We start from the raw sequence: 20,372 nt of genomic DNA, 5'->3' as shown, positions 1-20,372 counted from the left end.
ATTTATAGAAAAATTATCTCCAAGTCATGTTATGGTTGATAATTTTTATTAAAGCTAAACCATCCATTAAGCTAAATGGCGGGTCATATACAGTAATAAGTTCTGTGCAAGAATTTACTGTTTTTATTGATTTTAGTCTTGATAATAGAATTTAATGCCTGCTCATTAGAAATATTATGGCTAGGCTACGATATTGATTTCAAAATAGGCTTGGAAAACTTTAATTTTTTGTAGATAAGGATTCAATTCTTTAGTATGATGCCTTTGAATATGTCTTTGTAAATTAGCTGCAAGGTTACATTTAATTATAATTTTGCAATTACATATCTTACAGGTTGATTCATTTAGAATTTTATAAGCATAAAATGAACAGACTAGTTTAATTTTTGGACGGACCATTTAAATTTCTAAAAGCAAATAAAATAAATTTTTGCATATTATATTATATTATTAACATAAATACAATAAAAAAAAGAGATCTGAGCAAACAAATATTGTAAAATTAAAATTGATAACATTGCCAATTTGTAAAGCCAGATCATATGGATATTATTACTTAAAAATTTAATATTCCTCTAAGAAAACTAATGCTTTAAAATATACTCAAATCCCAAAATTTTAAAAATAAGATATAAAATTAAAACCTTATAAATTTGGTAATTTTGAAATTCATAGGGGAACAATGACCCTTCTATCAAGCTACTCATGGGTAGTGGTGATATTATACTAAATTAATTAAATAAATACAACTAAATTAAAAATCTACTAATTGGTTATTTAGATATTTTGTAAAGAAAAAAGGAATTTAAAAGATTGTCGATACACCACAAGGAAAATAATGTAAAAAAATGAGAATTGTTTATTTTATTTTGCTTTAAACCGGTTTAACTTTTTTTATGAAGGTTCTTTTTACTCCTTCAAAAAATAGCTACATCGGTTCGGTTACGGTTCAGATATTTATACGGTTTATAATGTTTTAACTGTTCGTTATGGTTCACTCCTATCCCTGATTACAATCTTCCACTAGCTCCTCCAAACATCATAAATCAGATGATGAATTAGTAAAGCTTCTGATAACCCCTGAGTCAGAATTTTAAAAAGCTATTTCAAATGTACGCAAAGAACTTAATATCAGAAATATTATTGATTCGTTTGAAGGTATTGGAAGGACCGATATAAAATCATCCGTTTTTATACTTTGGGAATTGAAAAAATTTAAATATCCAGAATTAAATTAACTTGCTCTTATAGTACTGGCGCTTCCCGCAACACAAGTTTCTGTAGAGGGACTTTTCAGGGCTAAAGTTTTTGTTATCGTCACAACGAATAAATATGAATCCATTTATAATAGAAAATATAATACTTATACGTTCAAATAATATATTTAAAAATGAGTTATTTTGATTTTTTCATACTGAACCATAACCAAACTGAACCGTTATAAAAAAACAGTTCGGGTCCCTGCTCACTCATTACTTAAAATTTCTTTTTAACCCGCCCACCACCTACATATTGTTGGAAATATTCTTAAAGACGCGATCACGCCTGCCAAAAGTACTGGTGGGCAGGCTAAAAACTCGGCCATTACAGATCTCTGTAGACCAACTATCACATATAGATGTCTCAACTTACTCAGAGTATGACATGTTTGTGCCAAAAAAAGTTTTCAGATTCAATTTTCTAAAGTATTGTTTTTATATATATTGACTATTTCAAATAGCCGATAAGGATTCACAAGATGTTTTGTTTATTCAGATTAATCTAGTAGGGGAGAAGTGTCATGAATGGCCATGTTTTACCTTTTTTGAAAAAAAGGTATTAAGAATAGGGTTTAACCAAACAAATTTAATATTAATGTGTAGTCAAATTATTAATCTTTAAAATAAAATTTGAATTAAAGCTCTATCTATAATTGTTTATGAGCTAGATGAGGTTATGTGAAAGTTATTTTTCTTATGTATTGACTGGCCATATACTATGTGTTAACTGGCCATAATATATTAATTAAGAATTTTATTATAAATATGAAATATTACAATATGAAATACTTGCAAAAGACCTATCTTATATATTTTTTCATTTTAGGTATATAAAAATTTAATTATACACTAATTTAATAAGTATAAGCATCTAAATTTTTCATCATCCATTTAATGATACTTTATAAATTAATAACTTAATTATCTTTTTGTTAAACAGTTTAATTTCAATATAAAATTAACCACTCTCTATTTAATGACTATAAATTATTATCTTAATTATCTACATGTTATAGACTATTTTAATAATTTAATAATTTAATCATTCATCAATTTATAAATTTATGTTTAATAAACTTAGTTAGATAATATATTATTTAGAATTTTATTATAAATATGAAATATTACAATTAGAAATACTTCATGTTAATATTTCTTAATTTTTAGGCAATAAAAATTTAATTATAAGTATTAACATCTAAATTTATCATCATCTATTTAATGATAATATTTTATAAATTAATATCTTAATTATCTTTTTGTTAAACATTCTTATTTTAATATAAAATTAATCACTATCTATTTAATAATTTTATAAATTATTATCTTAACTATCTACATGTTAAAGTGATTTTTAATAATTTAATCATTCATGATGTTTAATAAACTTAATTAGGCAATTATTAATACACAACAATAATGAAAGCCATTTTATTAATTTATAAATGAAACAATTATAGTATCTTTATTTATATACATAACAAACAAATAAATCATTGTTATTAGTACAATGAGTATGGGCCCATTCAGCCATTTAATCCACTCTTCACCTTTCTTGCTCTTTGAATATGCCTTCTTGCATATTATGCAAAGCCACTCATCATTAGTTTTCTTTAGATTTTTTCTTTTATTGTTTTTTTTAATATTTGTTAATTTATGTTTTTTATAAGGTGATTAGGTTAAAATTTCTTATTTCTTTCTCCTCTTGTCTTTTTTGATAATATTATTGCTATATAAAATTGAATGTGGTAGAATAGATTGTGAATTCAGATTATTATTGTGCTGATGACATGATGTTATGCATAACTCATTATCAGAAGTGGTAGGCATAGGGCTAAGAGTGGAATTTACTGTATCATTTTCAGGATCACAATAAGCTAATTTTCCCACTGCCAGAGGAATATTGGATAATTCTGACATATCATCATCATTAGATATTAAATAACTATCTTCAGAGAATATATCAGGGTTGAAGGGATATATCCCACAGGCTAAAAATCCATTCTGAATATTTTTGGGGGTTGTAGCTTTAGGAAGCTCCATTAATTGATGGTATTTCATATATGGTAAATGATTTGCCTACATGGTTTCTCATCCAATTGTCTATGCTGTTATTATAAAATTTTTTAAATGGTCCAAAGACTGATTTATCTAGTGGTTGTAACTTGTGGGAGCAGTGTGGTGGTAGGATGAGCAGGATTATTCCATTGTCTTTGCAAAAATCTATTGATCTATATGAATGTATGATTTTGGCCAGTCAATGCCTGGCCAGACAATACTCACCTGTCTAGCGCCTCTATATGTCTATTAAATAAAACTTTTAAAGTCTTATTTTTTATGGTAATAATGCTAAATGCCTAAGGATAATATTTATATAAAATATCAGTAATCTAAATTAGTAATTTTTTCACCAAACAAAAAAATGTGTAACGTGATTTTTCCAGAAAGAGGTACCAAAAACAGTTTTTATAAAATATTTTTATATTGGATTGCTCTATTCAATAAATGAACTTAGGTAAGGTAAATATCATAAATATACACATTTTGACTAATTTTGAGAGAAATCGGTCCAATAGAAAAAAAGTTAAAGGGTGGTGGCCAGTCTTCAAACATGGCCATTTATGGCACTTCTCCCCTATTGAATTTATTCATGATTGAACGAAAAATTCCTCAACTACCCTTATTAAAATGACAAATATATAACTTTCTGAATAACACCTACAAAAATACAAATCAAATCGAAAAATCTTATCGAATAAATGTTATTCATATTTAGAATTGAATAATACAATTATTATTCAATTCAACTTGTCCCTTATTCGATTCGATTTGACAATTTGATTTTTCCATTACAAATTTTAAAAAATTTGATTATTAAATTTTGTATTCTTTACAGATAAAAGATGAATTTTATTTATTGAGCAGATGAAAATAGAAGCAAACCGATATATTTATAAATTTATATTAAAATATCAATAAAATCAACTTAAAATTATAATTACGCATATTAGAGCGGCGTAGACCAAAGCTGTCGCCTAGCAAAATGATTTTCGGTTTATGTACAATTTGTGCAAAATATTTTTAAGGGCCTGGCCGGGTCTAAAGTTTGCATATTTTTTAAAGCTTAGAATTAAATAATATGCCCTTTTCCTTCATAAAATAATTAATGGGCCAGACAGTTTGTCCAAATATTTTATTAGCTAGGTAATATTTATTATAAAATAAATTCAATTTAAAACAATCAAAATTTCATTTGTTCATATCCAATCTTTAATTTGTTCAAATATTATTTATATTTAAAATTATTCCTTGAATAATATATATCCTTATTCTTATTCGATTTGTAATTTCGAATCGAATAACGAATTCGTTTTAGGTATATCATGTTTCTTTTTTAAAATTTACATGGCTTTCATTTTTTTAAAAAATAGTTAAACTATAAGTTTTTTTTGCTTATTTATAAACTTTTTATTAATATATAGTCACAGAATTTCATGAAAATGGTGAATTACATACTTTATGGGCTACATATAGAAAATTTTCAGAATATCTAATAAAAATATATACATTTGAATTGTCATCCGCAATAAGTTAAAATTAGAAATATTATAATGAAATTAATTATTATTTGCAGAATATTTACATGAATCTGGGATCATTTATAGAGATATTAAAGTAAACATATAATAATTTGAATTCTATTGTGATAAAACTAATTTTTTATTATTTTTGAAAAAAGATATCTTGTTCTTTAACCTTAATTCGAATTAAGAACCCGATTAGTTTTTCTTAGGCCTGGTATGAATGTGTTAAAATATGTTTGGTAACCATTATTTAAAAAAAAAATTATAACTCCCCCCCCCCCCACCCATGGGTGCCCAAGGAATGGGTAAGGGGTGTTGCTCAAACTTCCCTGGCAAATTATTGTAAATAAATTGTGTAATATTTACATTGTAATTTTAAGAATTTTAATATTTAAAATTATGTTTATAAAGATATTCCACTTTATTTTAAAATTTATTTTAATATCCATGAAATTTGAGTAAATTATCCTAAATAATGTGTATTTTGTCTTTGCGTTCTATATGAATAAGATTGAAAACTATTTCAAAAAGACATATTAAATTTTATATTTAATGTTAATATTATATCTCATAACCTAGAAATTATTTCTTTGGCCAGAACTTGGTAGAAGTTTAAATTCGTTATATAGACATACTTTTTTAGACTAAATTATTTATCAACTCCATCTACTATTATAAGTATTCAACGAATTTCTTAATGTTTATCTTATATTAGAACGTGTACATTATTCATTGAAAATAAAAGCCAAGCAAAGAAATAAATTATTATCTTCTTCTGCAAGGGATAAATTATCAACACCAGTATAATTATGTTTTATACTATATAGGAAAAAATTTCGAAGGAACTTATTTCATATATTTAAGTTTATAAGTAATTTTTTTGAAAGGTGAAAGTTTTAGATTCGCGTCCACACAAAATATTTTTTATAAATATAGCTGCTTTTAAAAGCATAAGATTTTTATTTTCAATACTGCAAATGAATAAAGTATTTTCAAATTATTTTTTATATAATAACAGAATTTGGAACTTAGACCAACGGTTCTGAATATTCTTTTAAAAGTGGTTCTGGTTCTTAAATTTTTAAAAGTGGGTTCGGTTCATATTTGACGCGGTTTCGGGTGTTCTGCTTTCAAACTTTGTATAATAAAATAATATAAATATATATTTTCAGAGACCTGCAGAAGTAGAAATTGTGCAGCTCAATCCGGGTGTAAAATACATTTTTTTGGCCCAGCCCTTATTTTTTTTTAAAAACAAAAAAATTAGCTGGTTGTATAAAAAATCTATTTTATGGTACGGGTTTTAAGAAAAATTTGACTTGAGAAAAATATACCAATTCGGCATTTTACGGTTCGTTTTTAAAGCTAATTTGAAGCCATTAAATTATCTATTCTTTAATAACGATTATTTTTCTTTTAATAATCCAAAGAAAAAGAGTATTTATGTTTATTTTTGGCAAAATATATTTTATGTTTGGCTAAAAAAATACAAATTATAATGATTATTCTTTAAATTAATAACTATTTACAGTGTAGGAAAATTAAAATGATGTGGCTGGTTATATTGTAAGTTATTTCCTAGTAATCTATATAAAAAATTACCTGTAATATTAGTTGGATTTGGTTATTATATTTTAAATGTTTAAATAGCACTATCTCTTTCCTTCCGGTAGGATATATATGGGTGAAATTAAAATTGTGTGATTAGGCTAAAAATAAAAATTATTATAATTAATGATTAATTTTAAAATAATTTTACAACTAACTTAGTATTTTTTTAATGAGAGATATAAATTATTTTATATCTTGCAGCGTTGGGAAAAGCATTTCATTCTTACTGCTCACTGCTAATCGTGGAATATGTAGTGCTTATACCACACGAGTCGCGGATCCTTAGGAGAACATCTTCTATTGAATTAGTATTTATGTGGTTGAATTTATATGACTGATAAATTATTAAACTAAATCATTTTTTCTACCTGCAATCATTTATCATTGATTCTCCAACATATCAATAGTTATTTATTATACATTTTATGTCACCTAGCATTAATTGATTCACCATTCATTAAGAATGATACCGAACATATTTGACAACTGAATGAATGTGATATATCATTCTATGATACATTTTTTTTAATATATATTATATTTTTCTTTATATAAGATTAATCGAGTTTTGAAATATTCGGCCCAGCCCGGATTTATAGAAAAAAATTTTCGCCCGACTTGGCTTGTGTTATTTTAAAAATAATTTAGGCGCGGCTTGGGTTATTTTAGATTTTTTTTACCCAAGTTGGGTTTATGTCTGGGTCTGCAGGTAATCAGGGTTTAACAAAATCTTCAAATGAATTTTAGCCAAAAATTTTGAGTAAAATATCTTTGAAGATCCTTTCGTAAAAAAATATTCACATTTTTTTATCTTCAATTGAGCAAGGATTTTTTAATTTTGAGCAAATGTTATATTTACATATTAAAGTAGGGGAATTGGAGTTGGTGAGCAACTACACTTTTCAAATTTATATTAGTATAGTATTTTTAGAAGATGATGATTAAATATCTAAAAGATATAATGCTGGAGTCGAGAAAATCTTCCATTAGATTTAAAATTTATCAAATTTTAACTTACATTCTTATATTTTCTTTTTATTTAAGATTTTTAAATATTATTTAATATTCGTTTTATATGTTAAATTCTTATAATATTTTTTCCCATTTTGAACTTTATCCTCATCCAAGTGAGTCTTTAAAGTAGTTTTATGAAGCTTACACCATGTTCAAAGAAAAATAAATTAAACTGGGGATCCCAAAGAGAGGAGGGGGGGGGAATTCTAAAAATGGTTTGTTAAATCAACCCGCACCTGATAAAAAATATCACATTCATATTAACTGGAAAAGCCAGAGGTAGATTAGTTAAGACAATCCAATAAATATATTCTTCCTATAATATTGCAACTAAAAATTTCCAAAAATATATAGCTGGAAAATTTGCTCTTGGATCTAAATGGTAAATTATTTTTATCAAGATTTACACATCATAGCACATGCCAGGGACTCAAATTAGAAGTTTGGTGAGTTTTAGTCCACTAGCAATTCTTTTTGAAAAAAAGCTTCACCTATTCTTATTACCCATGTTTTTGGGTATATCCATTCATCCATTAATCTATACCAACTAGTTGACAAAACATTGTTTTCACCCTCCTACCCATTTTAAATTTACAAAAATCCGTAAAACTCGCCCTTACCAGACCTTTAAACTATTTTGTATAAGGTTTATAACTTAGATTAACACAATCATCTTGAGTTATACCTAATTTATTTATAAGAATTCATCCGAGTTAAATAGTTTAGTGCTTTCCCTGGCATGTATTTTGATGCAATATTGTTGAATTCGATTATTTATATTTAAGAAAAACATTTGATAAAAAAAATACTATATATATTTTTAGAAAATATTTTACACATTTAAATTATAATAATATTAGGAAATGAAAGGAATATTTCTCATTTAACTGGAATTATTTGTTTGTATAATTTAAATAAAGACAATAATATTTATTTATTTAATATAGGACACATAAGACTCACCGATTTTGGTCTGTCTAAATGGTTAGCCATAGGCGAGAAGACTCGAACTATATGCGGCACCTTAGTATACATGGGCATGTTTTTATTTTCATTTATTTTTATAAAATGCAAATTTGAGAATCAAATTCGATATCTTTTATAATTATATCCCACATTTAGGTTTTAAATCTTATTGTGAACGTATTTTATTATTTTCAAATATCGAATCTGCTTGATAATTCATTTGAATCAGATACGATTCACGTATAAATTATGGACTTCGTTAATAATATTGCCAACTTTTCTAACTATTAAATTATTTTAGTGATACCTGTACATTTGAGAAAACTATTTATATTAATATACTATAGAATTTTCAATGATTTTTAAATTGATATTATTTTGGCAACTTTTTAAAAACTAAATTTAAATATATCGATAATCAAATAGAAATAACATATTTCAGAAACCTTCAAGCCCGGAATCTAATGAGTTATTTTTTTAATACATGCATATGGTATGGAACAAAAAGAATAAAGCTCTCGGTAAATACGTCATAGTAAACGCAATCATCCTTTCTCCTTATAAATAGAAACTATTCTCGAATCCCATATAATTAGATTACTAAATTGGGAGTAACCCAAAAGAGAAGCCCATCCAGAGTTTTTAGGCAGGTTGCAATTAACTATGCGAGCAAGAGGCAAAGCCACTTTTACGTCCACGGGGAATAAAAAGACAGATAAAGACTCATGCCTACTCAAATAAAAGTAATGGGTATAGAAAGGTATTGGCAAGGTTAAGACTAACTTTTATCATCACTGTGAGTGCTCAAAGAAGAAACCTGAAACAAAATATAGGATTAAATAGTTTTAATAATACCAATACAAGACGATCTATTATCAATTAATTTCAAGATGTGTTTATATCACATTTTATATCATAGTATATGGACGTCTTTTTCGGAAATCAAAATTCCCAAATCCTAATGATTCCATTTTGCTAAAATATGTCCGATTATACACACAAATAAACCAATTTATCACAATATAGGAGAAAGGAAATTTAAAAAAATCATATCTATACATAAAATTAAAATATCAATGGGCATTTTTTTTATAATAGCATATGAAAAGCAACCTAACCAAAAAAGTCCTCTCGGTAAATATAAAAATTTACATATATATCTATTTAAAAATAACATGAAAAATATTAAAAAAAAAGAACAAATATATAAAATTTAAAAAAAAATTAAAAAAGAGAATTAGGCCAAGAATTTTTAAAATAATTGGAACGAATTATTGTGATGGCAATATTTTGTTTGAGTTTATAAAAAGGGGAGTTATGTGTTTTTTTCCTTATGGATTGAAACCGTTTCAAAAGATTCAAAGTGGCTTGCCCAAGTAAGCAAGATGATATTAACCCCCTGGCGTGTACGCAACGGGGAGGGGGTGGCAGGGGTCAAATCCTTCCCTAAAGCCAAAAAATCCAGATTCCGGCTAAAATATTTTTAAAAATATTATTGCCTACTACATCTTATTGCATATATATTCCAATTTAAATTTATTCAATTAATTTCTCCTTTTTTTATAATTTCCTTTTTTGAGACATTTATTTTATAATGATTCATACGCCGATTTATTCTATAATTAATTTATATTTGTGTGTATTAGAAATTGTCAATATTTTATAGTCACTAGTACTGTTGTAAATCACTCAAGATTTTAGTAACAAAAATATTGCCTAAGCCTTAAGATTTCACTAATAGATATCTAAACCTTTGTGCCATCTATGAGCATCTTCAAGGCTTGCGTTTTATTTTTCTAGATAAAATATTGAGTTCGCCGTTTTTAAAAATCGGTTCAAATCGAGTAATTCAACAACACTAGTCAATAAAATTATGAAATTTAAGTTATTCTTAAATGTCTCCTATAATTATTTTTATTGCAAATTTAATTATCCCCCCCCTCCCCACAGCATATTGACTCAGCTAAAAATTAATTAATATTTATTTTTAAATGTTTTATTCAATCGAACAATCATAACATCCAAAATACCTCTTTAAGATTTCCGCGCAGATCCAATATGCATTTCAATGAACATAATTGCTCATATTTTAAATTTTAATTGCTATAAAAATTATATTTTATTTTACTTTATTGATTGTAAATTTTTGTCCCAAAATTTTACTTTCAAAAATGAATATAAAAACAAGATAAGCAAGGTATTCTTATAGCATATTTAATTATCATTTATAATAAAATTTCACCTACAAAATGGAGGAGAAAATTAAGAAAACGAAAAATAATTCCGCGAAAATCTATTTTTATTTATTTTTTATAATTTATTTATTTATAAAATTTTTAATTGGATAACTGTATTAACTAACACATAGTGCAAATGGAATCATTATACATGGGCCTTTATAATATTCTTAATCGTAACCGAACCTTTATATTAAATCGATACCTTTTAGTTTAAAACGGCTGTTTAACCGAGTTTTAATTTTTATAATCTTTTGCCCCTGAACCGTGACCGGACCATAACCTTATGTTAGCGTCAATATGTTTCCGGAAATGTGTTATTTTTTTAAACTTTAAATCATTTTTTGAGCGCGTTTTTTAAATGATAAAAATCTGATTTTACCAGGAATGTATGCCATCATGTTTGGAATACTTACCTTATGAATTTTAGACAATTTTTCCATGAACATTTAAACTTAATATAATTTATATTAAATTTTCCATATATTTTTTATATAAATTATAAATGACTCAAAGGTTAACAGTAAAATTGTCTACAATTCATAAGATAGACATTCCAAACGTGATAGAAAAATAACACATTGAAGCTAATATATATAATGGTTCGGGTTCCTGATTAAAAATAAATAAAGGGAGGAGAGTTTTATAAATAATATAGTTTAAACAAATGTTTGATTGAATAATTCTGAATTTACTTTTAATTATTAGTCTTAATAAAAATGGCGTACAGTTGACCTTTATTAGTCCTATTTTTAATGCATTAATTATCAATTTAGGGATATAATATTCCCATATCATTGTTTCAATTTCAACCAACACAAATATATCTATTTTAATTATAACTGCTTTCAATATTTAATCTATTTTTCCCCTTAAACTATTGTAGCACCGGAAATCGTTAACGAGCAGGCTTATGGACATGAATGCGATTGGTGGTCTCTTGGCATTTTAGTATACGCTATGTTCTTTGGAAAGGTTGGTTAAAAAAAGAGAAAAATCTATTTTTTATAGTAATCATAATAGTTGACCTCAATATAATTTGATAATTATATCGATGTTGTTAATCTAACTTACAATTTTTAATAAAAATGTTGATGATTTACCATCAAAAAGTAAAGTGGTATACACTTACATGAGAGAAAATGTAGGGAATATTCCCATTTTAATTAGTATCTCAACACATTTTTAAAATTTAAGGTAAATAAAATTATTTCAAAACATCTTATGAGCAAAATATAAGATAAAATTCTTTTTATAACAAAAATTTTATGATTTTTATTTACTTCTAAGCATCATTCAATTAAATCACAATAATTGAAATAGCTTATTAATAAAATATTGTTATAAAAAATATTATAATGCGGGATTTTTATTTATTCTTATGATATTTCTATTAAAAATACATTAGAAATATAAGTCCAAACCTAACGTGGGGAATTTCTTTTCCCCTAAGCTAAATTTTTTAAAATTAAATAATAAAAATGTGAAGTTTATTCAGGAACACAAAACTCTTCTCCCATCCTAAACTTATTTACTCTAATTATATCATTAAGCTCTTGCTTTCAGATCAAGCCTATAATATGATTAAAAACTTTTCCTATTTCCAGAAATTTTCCAAAATTACCAAATTAAAATCAAATCCATATTGGAGGATATTTTTAATCTAAAATTTTGGCAGAATATCTAGTTACAAATTAACCTTCCTACAAAATCCTAAGGACTTGGTCTACGCTCTTCTACTCTTATCAATCGTATTTATATCATCTTATATCAGTAACTAGGATCTCATTTTTAGTTTAATCAAAACCGACTGTAGATTCGTTACCGCATCTCGCGGTATCTATCAAGTCTGAAAATATAACAGAATAAATTATCCCAACCTATTTACAAAAGGATTGGATGCAGATATTGTGTCGCACTCCCTTAACTATCTACTTTCGAGGAACGACACAGAGAAATTCACCAACGTCTGTTTATGGTTATGGACGAGACCGGTTTGGAATGATTATAGGCTTATCAAAGCAAACAAACAGATTACCTGGCCGATAAAGATTTAGATATGCAGTGGCAATTTGGGTAGAAGCGGATATATCTCAATCCTATAAATGTCAAAGATGTGGGTTGCAAGTTGACTAATAAGCAATAAATTTCTATCCTTAGTCTTTTTAATAGATATGAATATATAAGGGAGGAAATAATTAATGAAATCAATCAAAAAGTATAAAACGGAACTAATTCCTACATAGCTTGAAACTTGAGATTCTTCACTCAAAACACTTGTATTGACAATTTTGCCTCCTTTTATAACAATTACAATCCAATATGAAGCCGAGTGGTAGAAAAGCCTAAAATACTTTCACTGTTGGTAACATACTCATCCCATTACTTATTACTTTGTTCTCTTGGAGAAACTAACATTCTCTTTAAACTTATAAATCGAATGAGCCATAAGTCTACAATCTCTAGAGCATTTAAAATTAAACGAAAAATAAGCTATCAAATAATTCGGTTTAATTTCAAATTCAAAGATTCATGGCAATTATATGATAGATTAATTTGTTAAAAAAATTATATATTTTTTTTAAAAGCATAAATATTTTTTACGTATTTTAAAGTTATAATTTTCTTATTTATTTTGAAAAAAACCTTTTTTATATAGGAAATGTATGAAATTTTACAAACATTAAATGACCTAAAATAATAAATGTTATTTATAACCATGTTGAAAAATCTTATTAATTTAATTTCATATTGATTTTTTAAAAACATGTTTCTACCAGTCTGCACGTTGCCACTCATCTCGAGGGTTAAAATCAAAAGTGTTCGACTTAACGCATTTACCTTGGCATCACTGATAATCATGCCAGTTTTCTATCGAAATTAGGTCAAATCCCCCACTTTTAAAGATACCAATTTTATATAACACGTAGTCTCTTTTGAATACGCTTCTCGATTTTTTGTCGTTTTTTTAAGTGGCTTATTTTTTAGTAAAGATAAGGGTTTGAATCAACTTTATGACAAAAATATGCAGATTTGCAAAAGTAATTAAAATAGAAAAAAATTTACAAAAAATGGTTATTTAAAAAAAATGTCAGCCCCGAAGATTATACCTTTTTATTAGCTTTTCCTTTTATACATTGTAAAATAAGTTTAATAAAATATTTAATTTATTTTTTGAGCATCACCAGTGCAGGTTGAGGCATAAACTATCAGACATTTTCGAATATAAATGAATAAGGTCAAAATTTGATGATATTACTCATATCTTTATATCTAAAAGAATAGGGTGAAACAAACATAATAGAGTTGTCTTTATCATCAATGTATTTTCTAGGGATAGATTGGATATATACCTAATATTAGATTCGTTTCTGGATTATAAGAATCTAACTTTAACCGCCCCTAAGAAAATTATAAGATTTTCAGACCATTTCTATATACTTTTATCTACAATTTCCATAATTATTTATATAAAATATCTAAAATTATGTTATTTACCTTTTCAAATAAAGAATAATTGTCATTCCTCTCTATACTATCATGTATATGTTTAGGCACCTCACTACAAATATTTCCTCAGAATTTATATTCTCAAAGTTATTGTTATTTTTGTTTAAAAAAAGATAGAACTTATTAACTATATATTCATTTATTTTATTTACATTTCTGCCCGATACAGGGTGAAAATTTGGATCTCTAGTAGTTTCAATCGTATCGCATAAATCTTAAACTGTAAACTTAACGATCTAATTTTAAAGAATAGAATAGATAGTTCACTTCAGCCCCGAAGTAACAATTTGACTCCCGTTAAATGCTGTACTATTTATATTTCCCAAATTTTGCGATACAATTAGTCCTTCCTTTTTTTTACCACGGCTTTAAAATACTCTATAATAAAAGAATTGCTAGCCCTTTTAGATATTTATAATTTTTAGAAATAATGAAATAACATATTTAATCTTAACGTTTATATTATTATTATGGGAATATTATCTTTTTTGGCTAATCATTTTTATGTACACAATTGCTAAATATGTAATTACAAGTTTCCAATTCACGGTGCCGAAGACCATCTGCAAATGAGGAATAAAATGAGGAAATACGATTATAACCAACTTCCACCTTTTCCCGCCATAACTAAATCGAGCAGCGATTTCATTAAACGAGTAAATAATACAAATTTTACTAATATTAAGAAATAGACTAATTTATTTTAATGTTATTACCAAGAAATTATTCAAATTTTGGAATTTCACAATTTTTTTCATAAAAATTACGCTTTTAATTGTTTTATAATAATCTTTATTAATTTGGAATTTTTTTGGGTTTAAATCACATTGACATTTTATTAAGCCTTAAATATCTTTGCTCAATTGATGTTTAGATAAATAAAACTAAATTGCTTAACTGTTCTATATATTCATCTTTGAAATGAACCGTACTGATAATTTTTCGTTTTCTTTTGATGATCAATTTTGTATTAATCTCTGAAATTTTTAATTTTAAATCTAATTTATTATAATTTTTGATAGTTGATTTCTAAAGATTCTGCTACCCGTACCAGGAACAGTGCCGAAATTACGAAACATCCTTTTCTTACAGAATTTCCTGATCAAAAATTGAATATTTGTAATACAGATGAATGGAAATCTTACCCGGTTTGGGATTTTTATCATACCCCATCGCATAATACCCACGATACCCCTGACAAGGTTAACACCAAAACGGAGGAAAAAATTGAATCCTATACACAAAAAAAGTTATTTATGTGACTTTGAATTGTTTTAAAAATATATATATTATAATAATTAATATTCGTATCATGCTATCTTCCTTTTAAAATTGTTTTATCTAGCATCAAGTACAAATCCATAGCGTGGGCCAATGATAATGATCTCTCAAAAAACAACATCGATCCCTATTCATTCAATATTAGTAAAAGAAAGAATTCTTTATCTAATTTTGCTCAAATTACGCAACCCAATTTATATTCCGCTATTTACGCCATGAACCATCGACTTAGTCTTAATAGTTTCGAGGAGCTAGATAACCACGACGAATCCTACTCACCAAAACACACAATTTCCGCTCTAAATAAAGTAAAGTAGTGACCAAATAAAGGAACTTATATAACTCAGAAAAAAAAATTGATTATTTTGTATTTGAATTTTTTTTTTTTTTAAAATTGATTTTGATCCAAGCTCTACTTATCTTTATTCATTTTTAAATTAGGACGATTTCGCCGATTTTGATTATGTCAGTAAAGATATGTTGATATGATTCCCCTATAATCACGCTATCAAACTTTTGTTTTCGGTTGGTGCAGTTGAACCATATGACTGATCCCTTCATATTAATTTATTTAATATATTCGCGTATTTAGCTCATATAATTTATTATGTACATCTAACATATTTTTGACAAAATTCAAGAATGACTATCAAAACACCGACAATTAAATTCAAAAATGTAAATATTTTTAAAAATATATATTCTATTATTTATATATCAAATTCATGCATATTTTTTTTACAATCTAATATTTTAATATTTATATATAAATAAAAAATTAAAATATATATTATTTTAAATATTTTGTTTCTATGAATTTTGAATCCTCTCAAGTGGTAGGATATTCTTGTAAATTTAAAATCCTCTGTGTATTCTAAACATCGTCATATCATTTTTATAAACCGATATTATTAAAACATTTATTACCAGATATCTTCTTTTCCAACATTTTTGATTGCCCCTTTAACACTAGATAATTTTATAATTGTGGATTCATGCTATATCAATCTTCAGGTTGCGTAATATTTTTCCGGATAAGATGTTGAATTAGCCGTTTTTTAAACTCGGCACAAATGAAGCGATTTTGCATTAATAAATGTAATAATGAAAAATAAAAAAAAGTGTAAATTCAATTTAATATGACAACAGTAAGAATATAAATTAATATCAGATCAAAATATTTTCAACAAAATGTATAAATCATAATCATATTGCAAACATGAATCCAAAAATAATTTAAATACTATAAATCAGGGCTATGAACCAGAACCCTCAATATTTACTGAACCCAAACCTGAACCCTTTTTTAAAATTTAGGGTTTCAGAGTTCAATAACTTTTTTTTAGATATTATATTTTAAAAAATATATTAAAATAACATATCTAAAACTATATTAAAATATAATATAAAAAAACATATAAATTATTTAAAACATAATATATTTTTGGGGGGCTTTTTTTATTTTTTTAAATTTTTTTATGTAATTTCTTTTATGCTTGTTTTTTTATTTTTAATATTAATATTGGAGTTCTTTTTCTGGTTGTTTAATATTTTATTTTTTAACAAATATAAATTTTTTGGAAGTTTCTTTTTTTTTAAAAAAGTTATAAAATATAAATAATTTCACTTCCGAGTTTTGAATTTTTAACATATTTAGAACTATAATTCTTAGTTCCCTTTATTATTTAAAGCTATAATTCTTAGTTCCGATTATTATTAGATATATATATATATGTCTTCTATCCAAACTTATTATTATTTCCTCTTTTTTTAACTGAGTATTTTTAAAATAGATATATATACTCTAATGATGAAATAACTTATAAGTTTTGCTTAAATAATCAATTAATAAAATCTGGAATAGAACACTTGTTGCAATTCCATAATGCGAGTAGAAAAAAACAAAAAGAGTGAGAAATTTTAATACTATATTTCGATTTAATGAATACAATGCGTTATTTAATACTATACTTCAATTTAATGAATTAAACTGCAACATTTAATACTATATTTCAATTTAATTAATAAAATTGCATTTCATCTAAATATTTAATTGATAAACCCCCAAAACTCGATTTTTTAGATAATAATATATTAGAATACTTATTTTTGTTTATGGATTATAAAATTAAAAGTAAGACCAAAGGAAAGAACATAATCACAAAGTAAAAAGGCTTTATAAATTGCAAGTTGCAATGCACTATCAAAGGTAGACATAAAAAATCGATAGTTTAAGTTTGACATCTCGTTTTTGTAAGATAGCATGATAATTCGTTTGTATTTTAATTATGATAAAATCTTTATGATAATTCGCCTAAATATAGTAAAATAAAGTTTATAAAAAACTGATTTATCTGTTATTTTTACTAAATTTTTATAAATCTTTATTTTTCTGGACCACAAACCCTGAACCCAAATCTGTTTCAGAAATATTTCACTGAACATTAACCCATTTTTTTAGAAAGAGGGTTCACAGCCCTGCTATAAATACATGTTATTCATATGTTTGATTTACCAGATTAAGTCAATAACGGTTAGGTATTATTAACAGAACTATAATTGTTCATTAGTTAGGAAGATAGTTAATAGTAATGAATTTAAAAAAATTATGACAATATTAAATATAAGATCTGGGCTGATATTTTCAAAAAACCGACCTGAGTTAATATTTTACTGTTTTGGGTTATGTTATGATTGTATATATAATTTTTTTTTATTTATAATTAATTTCATAATATAAATTAATACACCAAAATTCAATTTATTTATAATGTTTATAAAAGATAGAATTATTTTAAAAGAAAAATATCTGCAACAAGAAAAGAAAATATCTAAAGAGACGCATTCCTAATATTGTTAAACAGCTCGTTTAGCCTTTTTAAAAACATCTAATTTAAAGTTTTAGTCATAAATAAAATACCTAGGCTTAAAGATTTTGCCCATAAATGGTAGAAAGGTTTGGACATCTATTGGTAATTTCGATATTTAGGTAATAAAATTTAGTTGTTAAAAATCGGTTGAGCATTAAACACCACTACATTCAACTATAAACCGCCCATATTTTAAATGAGATTATTAACCTTTGGAGAATAAAAAAACAAAATACACTTAATCATTCGTGAAAGTTAGTAAGTATTTTTGAATATGAAATCGGTTCAATGATAGATGGTAAATAAATATCAACCGGTTTTTATTAATATCGTATTGGATCGGCATAGCCCTAAAAAAAGTCAATTATTTAACATATCCATATTGAATTTGTATTATTTTAAATTTGGTAATATTTCTAATTCTATATCATTTACAGCATTGTTCGATACACTTGGGTTATTTTTTAAAAAATAATCATCTTAAATCAGAATAATCGGGACAATTATACTTAGAGTATATATGTATACCCACCTTAGTACTAAATAAATATATAAATGTAATAGCTGTCATCCCTTTTTGTCAATTTGTAGGATTTTATAAATATAATTTTAAGCTAATAAATTGTCCCTCTCACTTACACTTCACCCCATCTCCCTAAAAGATTAATATATATTAAACAATATACTAAAAATATGTATTAATTTAAAGATTTTGTAAAATAATTATTTATAAAACGATATTTATATTTTAAAGAACCAAAATTATTTTTTAAAATATTATCCGCCCAAAGGCCTTCAAAAATATGGCCTAGAGCCCTTAAATAAAATTTGTATAGAGAAAATAAACCTAGAATTAGTTCTCTCCCAGGAAAATCCTAGTTATGCGTCCATGAGTGCAGTTGTAAATATGTTAGCCTTCAAAATTTGATAAAATTATTCATTTAATTGAAGAGCATAATAATGTATTAATTTTTATATAAAATTTTATTTTAGATGTTTCACAAAATCTTAGTAAGACTGACTAGATTCGCTTATTATTTTTTTTTTTATTATTACCACATAGTTTAAACGGTGCCTTAATATTATCATACATTGATTTGCTTCAAAATATTTTCAGTTGTGTATACTTAATTTGCAAACATTATCTTATTTTTCAGTTGTGTATACTTAATTTGCAAACATTATCTTATTTTTCATCGAATTCTTTATGATCCTATTATATGGTTATGTCATCTCCTATATTCTTGTTCTACTTCTAACTTATATTATTTTATCCGTAGTTTTTGTTTGGTAAAATAAATAAGCAAAGAAAAAAAAATATCAATATCTTATTTTTTATTTTAATGATTATTATTTTTTCTTATTTTAACTTTCACCTGCTTTCCTTCTATACCTCTTTCCATTTTCTTTTATTCATACAATTCAATCCCTCTTATTTAATTTATATTTGGTGATGTGATGGTGGCTTTTGTTTAATAGACCATTGAAGTTTTAGTATGCCTCTGCCGATTATTCCTCACTTCTATACTTAAGTTTAATCTTATATATTTGATTTAAAATTAAAAAAGTACTTAAATCTTTGGTATTTAAATTGATGTGGAGAAAATACTTTTCAAAAATTATCACAAATACGTGCCAAAAAGTATGAACAGAAGTATAATGTATCTTAGATACACGTATAGACTGCCCAACCCGGTAACTAAACTAATAATAATTTATATCAGATTAAGATTAATTCGTTTTTATCCTACCCCAGTACTCACTTAAATTTTTAAAATTTAGAATCTCGGAACACAATTCAACTTATTATTATTATGTAATTTATCCTTTTCATTTTAGTCTTTTTATAGTTTATAATATTATTACATAATTTTTTAAAATTAGTTACTTTAAAATTTTTAATTTATATTTCGAATAAAAAGTATATATTTAAATTTCTAATAATTATGATTTTAAAAATGAATTTTCGTATTTATAGTTAATATAAAAATTTATCATAGTAGCACTCTTGAAAAAGTTATTAAAAAAGTAGCGCACTAC

The 20,372-nt window shown here is 25.3% G+C and overlaps 1 protein-coding gene across 1 annotated transcript in view; it reads left to right on the top strand.

Moving 5' to 3' along the window:
* The window catches only part of LOC135923725 (ribosomal protein S6 kinase-related protein-like), a 32,350-nt gene extending 16,167 nt beyond the window's left edge, over nucleotides 1–16,183 (top strand). Inside the window, exons 2-10 of the mRNA XM_065458635.1 lie at nucleotides 4,742–4,849; nucleotides 4,894–4,934; nucleotides 7,823–7,850; nucleotides 8,416–8,505; nucleotides 11,558–11,646; nucleotides 14,718–14,837; nucleotides 15,204–15,430; nucleotides 15,527–15,770; nucleotides 15,904–16,183. Coding sequence (XP_065314707.1) covers nucleotides 4,742–4,849; nucleotides 4,894–4,934; nucleotides 7,823–7,850; nucleotides 8,416–8,505; nucleotides 11,558–11,646; nucleotides 14,718–14,837; nucleotides 15,204–15,430; nucleotides 15,527–15,770; nucleotides 15,904–15,951 — 995 coding nt within the window. The 3' untranslated portion in view covers nucleotides 15,952–16,183. The remainder of the gene's footprint in view (nucleotides 1–4,741; nucleotides 4,850–4,893; nucleotides 4,935–7,822; nucleotides 7,851–8,415; nucleotides 8,506–11,557; nucleotides 11,647–14,717; nucleotides 14,838–15,203; nucleotides 15,431–15,526; nucleotides 15,771–15,903) is intronic.
* The last annotated feature ends 4,189 nt before the right edge of the window (nucleotides 16,184–20,372 follow it).

Source organism: Gordionus sp. m RMFG-2023, chromosome 2 (assembly GCF_954871325.1).
Source record: "Gordionus sp. m RMFG-2023 chromosome 2, tfGorSpeb1-WG-v2, whole genome shotgun sequence".
Taxonomy (NCBI): domain Eukaryota; kingdom Metazoa; phylum Nematomorpha; class Gordioida; order Chordodea; family Parachordodidae; genus Gordionus; species Gordionus sp. m RMFG-2023.
Note: the sequence above shows the minus strand (reverse complement) of the source record. Positions and strands in the feature narration are given on the sequence as shown.